This window comes from Brassica rapa, chromosome A03, assembly GCF_000309985.2.
Source record: "Brassica rapa cultivar Chiifu-401-42 chromosome A03, CAAS_Brap_v3.01, whole genome shotgun sequence".
In the NCBI taxonomy this organism is placed as follows: Eukaryota; Viridiplantae; Streptophyta; class Magnoliopsida; order Brassicales; family Brassicaceae; genus Brassica; species Brassica rapa.
Window position 1 is genome coordinate 34,680,141 of NC_024797.2, and position 7,116 is coordinate 34,687,256.

Consider the following 7,116-nt stretch of genomic DNA (forward strand, 5'->3'; position numbering starts at 1 on the left):
AATTTTTTGTAAACACTCTCGATAAGTCTGTCTAGTCTAGTCATGATTAGTATACATATAGTAACTAGAGTCTATTGAGTCTGCATATGTTTAGAATTATTCTATTCATGTGGGGTATTGTTGGATATAATTATAAAACCCATTCGCTTTGATAAAATTAGTGAAAATAAATGATTTGGGTTGTGTATTCAAAACCTCATAATGTCAAGATTGACATTAATGCAAAGTCCCACATCGGGAATAACAAAGACATAAGAGATGAGTTTAAATATGTTGAGACATATAACATTGCTTAAATAACCCAGAGAGAAAGGAAGTTCCCCACGCCCGCGCTGCTGCCTCCATCCAGCCGACGGACTCGGTTCGGCTTGGGCTTGGGCTTGGGAGAATGTGGACTACAAGATGTCTTTTTGGGACCAATTAAACTCAATGTTTTTGCCCATTTAATTCCAAAAAAAAGCATACAATTTTATTTTAAAAGACTTGTATTTCGTTAAAAACAACATGTTGTCCCTCTCTTCTTAACGATAATTTTAAACGAGAAAAAATCTTGCGGAGTAAGTTTCGTAACGCCTCACTTCCGAGATCTTCACGAAATTTCCGAAACGTGCGCACATGATGCAAGTTACAAAAGTGGCCCGTCTTCTCGTCTTTAAAAACTCAACTCCTTCTCATTTTATTCTTCATGTTTTACACAGCAAAAAAACCAGCAACTCTCCAAAGTAAGTCTAGAGAGTGTTTAATAGATTTTTAGTTCGTAGGGGCTGGTTCACGATTGTCGCGTGACAGATTACCAATGGTTTATCCTGGGACTCATATTCACTATGATCCATCACACTTACGGATCAAATATAAAGAGTTAAAGAAAGAAATATCATATTTCAACTCATGGTCATGTTTATATGTTTTCTTATTCGTATTTTGTTCGCTTTTCTTTAAAATCCTAATTATTTAATCGTTTGTTTCAATTCGGCTTTTACAATATCCATATGCACCATTTTTTTCGGTATGTTTGAGCCATTCGAATTAACTGACCAATTCTTAATTCGATATTTGATTTTTTCTTCTGTTTTATATCTCTATGGAATCCTTAATTCTTAATTCCTTATAACGTTAAGCTAAAGATCAAAGTATTCGAAAATGTGGTAGGTCAGCAAATAACTTCTCAAAATCATCTTTGCAGTTTGGACATAAGGTTCTGACGGATATACACGTACAATTACAACAATTCCTTGAAATTACTACGGTTAGATGAATGGGGAATTATCATGTACTCCACAAGCTTTTGACAGGTAGAAAACACAAATCTTTGGCAACTCCTTGATAAGACACGATTTGAAATGGCTATGTACGTATAGTATAGCGACATTTGTTTCGTGGCTTTGTTGTGCTATTTTGATAATTTTAAATTATAATACAAATAGTCGACCAGCCAAAAATAGGAAATATTTTACTATTAAAAATAAGTACAAATGTAGCAGAAATAATTATAAATTTAGGAATGGGTTGAAAAATACAAACAACATATGGTGGACAGTGACAAAGTTCAACTGTCATAATACGAAAATTTAATTTGGCCATCATTGGGTTTGCGTAATGGATCAGTATGACTTCCATAGATTGGTATAATCACCACCACCAGAATATTCTCAATTGGGGATATTTTCAATGAGCAAAGATACGATGTGCTCTTTCAAGAACTCGGGGTTGGTGTAAGCGTCTGTATACCTATAAAAAAGATCGATGACACGCGAAAGGTTAAGAATTCTGATCAAGAAAGGGAAACGAAATGAGTGAGGCCTCATTAGCTCTTGGTTCAAGTCCTTCCAAGCATTTGAAACAATGTTCGTTATTACTTGAACGGCTCGTTCCTTAGAAACACAAAATTGCTTCATATAACAGTCAATGCCTGTCGCTACATGCTCCCTCTTGTGTTCAAACTGCAATTATAACATGTCAAATGTATTCAATACTTTGGCAAACAAATGTTTTCAATGGACCGCCATGTCTAAATGAACATTTTATTTGTGTGAACATTGATGACTTCCTCCAAGTCATTTTAACCTAATTTTAAGTATTTTGGACAAACCAATGTCTACGCAATCCATCCAATTTTTCTCCACGTACAAAATTGGGCTTAGCCATTTGATTACACTTCGTATATGACTATTTCCACGATTTTCCCATTATGTTTTGGATACGGATCACCCATTTGACATCCTTCTTAAAATATATTTAGGAGATCAAAATCACATGTTGGTGCTCACCTCGTAGCTGGTAATGTCATTTGTGAATCGACATATTATCTCAGAAGCTACCCTTATTTTAGGATGTGAGCTTAACCATTCAAAAGCATCAAGTTTCGTGAAATCTCCCATTCCCGCAAATGTCATGGCCATCATGGTATAGTATGCGGAAGACAAGATAGCATTCTCTTTATACTCGTCAAATTTGGCAGTGTAATCCTTTCTCAACCACTTCGCCTCTTGCATATATCCATTGGCTGTTGATTTCAACTGATAATGAAAATTCAGTTAGAGCTAAATATGCTTCAAAAGAGAAAAAAACAATTAGAGTGTTCTTAAAAGTGATTATTGAAGGTCTTAACTGATTTCTTAAAATGTGAGCCACAACCTGACTTTCCTTGCATCTCAAGCTCCTCCTCGAGTTTATCATAGAAATCTATTGTGACACGGTAAAGATGTTTCATGCTGTCAGGTATCCCTTTAGGGGCCTCCGGAAGCCACCTGTTAGGGCAAACCATGTTATAAACCTACCATCGAAAAATATAAAAATCTTTTATGTTTTTGCGAAATGAGTACTTTTCCAATGCATATGTGAAAAGCTCAAGTTCATCTCCTGTGCCATACGCATCATACATATCATCAAGCGCTGTGAGTAAGATTACTACACTAGCTAATGTAACTCGTGCTTGAGAATATTCAGGCTCAAAGTATGTTCCAAGTGCCCACAAGTACGCCTCGGTTACTCTATGTTTTGTGTATGTTATCTTAGATTCAAATTCCATTTCTTTGTGCCAGCTGAAATGTAGTGAAGAAGGTCAAGTACATGCCAGTCTTGATGGCATTTTCATGAAACATTTTAATGGCCCTTTTTTGTGGGACCCCACTTTCAAATAAATACTAGTTACTGGGTGCATAACTCATAAAAATAACAAAGTTCAGAACGAACATGAGATGTCGGGAGTACGCATGAAGACTTTTTCTATTTTAGCTAGCTGAAAATTAAGAAATATACATACACAACTGTTAATATTGATAAAATTATGGGTGCATGTGCCCCATTAATGTTGTACTGCTTTGGCCCCTGGTTAAAGCTGAGAATTAAGGAATTTCATACATAATTTTTCGTTGTTTCACAAAAATTATAATTTTTGTTTCAATATAACTTTTAGCTTCTTTACCTACTTTGCCCATATTTATTATGATAATTGCTACAAATAATAATTTTTAAAAATAAATTATGTATTAAAATATACATTTTCAACATAGGCCAACTCTGTGGAATCGAATCATCATAAACCGTATATAGCAGAGGACTGAGTCCGAGCACTTCATGTAAGCTTATCATACATTTTGTTCTTTGTTTTTGGGATATGTAAAATACTGAAGTGAGTAAAGAATTTCTTACTATGAAATTCTTCCAAATGCGTAGTATAATAAAGTTACTTTTGGTATTATAACTCTGCAATGCTGCGGTTGAATCAAGAAACCACCTGTTTTTTAGCTGCTCCTTCACGGAGACTATTTGGAGGAACCTCACAAGGAAGCTTCTGGGACAGCACTACTCCCACATATGGGATCAAGTTGTTGATCTTATCTCGACGCACACTGTCTCAGGGATATCAAGGTTCCTGCTAAGATATGTGTTTCAAGTTTCCGTCCACACTATTTGGCTTGAGAGAAATGGTAGAAGACACGGCACGGTACAGAGACCTCCGAGCCTTCTTATCAAGTTCATCGACAAGCAGACAAGAAACCGCATAAGTTCACTCCAGGGACGACCCGGGACAGCTTTCAACAAAGCGATGGCAGCTTGGTTTTCATCTAGAGACTAGATGGTTTCTATTTCACAAACTATTTTGTTTCAAAAGAATCACACAAGCTTAAACTAAAGCTGCATTAGTTTGTACAAAAGCCTTTTTGATTTGAATAAATTTAACATTCTTTCAAAAAAAAAAAAAAAAAAGAATTTCATAATTACAATTTTGGTGGAGCCAAGAGAGTATTTTTTGTACTGTAATAGAGGGATCAAAAATTAGAGTTATAGAGAATGTTTCATACAATATTATGTAACTCAAATTTTACATTTGGCTATATGATAACATATATAATTTTTTTTTTTAAATGTTTCAAAAAAAATCTTATTTGTTCAAAAAAAAGTGTTTGAAAAAAAAAAAATTAAAAAATTGCATTATGTAGTTAAGGTACAAATTATATGATAAGTTATTAAAAAAATTAGTTGTTTTTGTTTATTTTAGAATTCTTTTAACATATTTATAATATGTAAATGGGAGTCAATAAAGTAGAATACTTAGGAAAAAATTATAGAATAAACAATAATAAAGAAAACTAAATGTTGCATGTACGGTTAATTGATTCTCTCCTAAATAACTATGAATACAAAAAGAAGTCACTTGACGTACCTTTGATTAAACACTGACCGGAGTAAATACAAAAAGAAGTCACTTTACGAACCTTTGATTAAACACTGACCGGAGTAAATATATAAAAAGTGATTAAAACTTTTTTCATCTAATTGATTTATACGAAAGCTGAAGTGAGAGTATTTATTTCGATAAGCTATTAAGCCTATATAAATTTTGATCTTTATATATTTATTTTGAATAGAGCAACGATATCTCAGAGGTACGGGTTATATGTGTTGAGCAGCCGAGATAATTACCTTGTTACACAGGAAAGCTCTTGGCGGTGCAGCATTTGCAGCAAACTAAAGTCAATCTTTGCATACTCAAGTAATGTTTCGTCACACTTCTCTTCCGCCTCGTAGTATGAGATATATTGCCTCGTTTCTATCCTAGAGATGCCTTTGTGAAATGGATGTTTTTGGGCGTTCTCGATGCGTATTGCGAGATGAGGGCTAGATCGAGAAGAAATTTCTTCTAACTGAGCCTTTGAGAAAGCGAGAGCTTCATCAAGAGTGTCTTCTCCAGGAGTACTCCATTGTGCAGCTTCATATAAGCTTAACGTGCCCCTTGCATCTGCTGCTAAGTGTGTTTTGAACTTCCCATCCTCGTCCTTGAACTTGTTAAACACATCTTGAGACGTAAATATACAAAATTGCGTTACGTCAAATGCAAACAAATGTTTTTTTTCGTAACTGAAAATGCAAAGAAATTTTCTTGTAAACCATTTGAAATGTTTTATATTATAAAACAATTACCAGCAGAAAGTTTGAACCCGAATTGCCTAAAAACTTGGAAAACTATTCCAACCGTGTAGAAATCACATCCGTCTTGTCTTATTTTCTGATTAAAATCAAGAGAATCAAAAGACTTCTCCAGTTGCTGTGTGATATCCTTTTCAAAATTATAGGAGACACCAAGGCGACATAGCGTGTCGATGAACTTGATATTCTCTATCGGATTCGCTCGGGAAGCAATAAACGACTCCTTTACAGTCTCCTTTAGAGTACTATGCTTCTCTTTAAGTGTATCACTTGCCTATATGGAATGGAAGTGATTAATTATAACTCATGCATGAAATAAATAATTATATGAAAATGATATACATACAAGATCAGAATTTGAGAACCACGTTAAGATATCTTCCCAGATGTTCACTGGAAAATGGGCTAGTGGTCGCTGAACTTCACTCTCCATGCTAAAAGTTTCTGGTAGCAATCGTCTTCGCAACTTATGGTTAGACAAAGCTTTACCAAAACGACTGACCCCTCTGTACATATATATAGAAAATTAGAGCAATCATTACAATTCAGATTTTTTTTCCTTCTTTTTCATAATAAATATAATACAGATCCTTTTTCATAACTGAGTCGTGGGACAATTGTTTTCTTGGGATAAATACAATAAAGATTTCGTTGACGTATGCACGTGATCATTGCACTGATATACACTATTAATACATAAAAATATATATTTTAGTGGAATTGTCCATGAGATGTCAAAAAAAACCGGAACTGTCAATGATACGAAATATTTTTGTTTGTGCTCTTTTTTTAGTTTTGGCTTTTTGGATGGTCTATAGTGACAATAAACCAATACGCTCTATATTATTTTGTTCGAGTATTCTTTATAATTACCTAAAATGGAAACGTTTTGATAGCTCCAATTCATCAATTAGCAATTCCTACGTAAGGGCCTTTTCCATTTGAACAAATAAAAACAAAATCGAAGGGAGCGTTTTTTTTTGGGCCAAAAATCGAAGGGAGTGTTTTTGTTTTTGAACACAACAATATAAATTAGATGGAAACCCCATCCTCTATACGAAAATACGTGTCCCGGGACCTAATGAAATATAACAGGAAATATTTGTTTTTATAAAGCAAGTTTTGAACCAAAATTCAAAAATATATATGATTTTTGTAAATCAACTTTTAAAATTTCCATTAGTAATCTCAGTCGGTCTTAATCTACGTTGCACGGAAGCTTCATCGGACGTCCGCTTTCCGCTTCGGAACCGGAATCGGAATCGGAACCTTGTGGAAGCTTGCGGAATCTCGTTTCCAAAACGTTTCTAAAATATTCTCTTTAAAAACCTGTTGGAAGCTTATGATTCCGTTTTGGAATCACGCTTCCATTTTTTTTAAAAAATACAATATATATCAATAAAATATAAAACCATAGTTTTAATCTATATAAAATAAAAAAAAATTAATAATAATGAATATTGAATTATAAATATATAAATATCAAAAATAATATTATAAATTATCTTTATGCATTGAGATTTTTTATTAAAAATATAGCACATATTGAAACATATTGTGTCAATTATTTATGAAGTATTAAAAATAATTAATATAATATTTTTTGTAAACATAATTTATGTGTATTTTTACAGTTTTAATATAAAATCATTTCAAAATTATTATAAATGAATAAATGTTTTATTT

General features: G+C 33.3%; 1 protein-coding gene across 2 annotated transcripts; it reads right to left on the reverse strand.

Moving 5' to 3' along the window:
* Positions 1–1,426: 1,426 nt before the first annotated feature.
* LOC103849526 (alpha-humulene/(-)-(E)-beta-caryophyllene synthase) lies at positions 1,427–6,719 on the reverse strand. Of its 2 annotated transcripts, XM_009126281.3 has the most exons (7): positions 5,777–6,719; positions 5,425–5,704; positions 4,927–5,299; positions 2,823–3,041; positions 2,609–2,747; positions 2,268–2,516; positions 1,427–1,940 (listed from the first exon to the last, which is right to left on the reverse strand). In XM_009126281.3, the coding sequence occupies exons 1-7, from the start codon at positions 5,942–5,944 to the stop codon at positions 1,650–1,652; spliced, it is 1,719 nt and encodes a 572-aa protein (XP_009124529.1). In that variant the 5' UTR covers positions 5,945–6,719; the 3' UTR covers positions 1,427–1,649. The 2 variants fall into 2 exon arrangements, with proteins under 2 accessions (XP_009124529.1, XP_009124530.1); XM_009126282.3 differs by lacking the exon at positions 2,823–3,041 and having other exon boundaries at positions 5,777–6,700.
* Between the last annotated feature and the right edge of the window lie 397 nt (positions 6,720–7,116).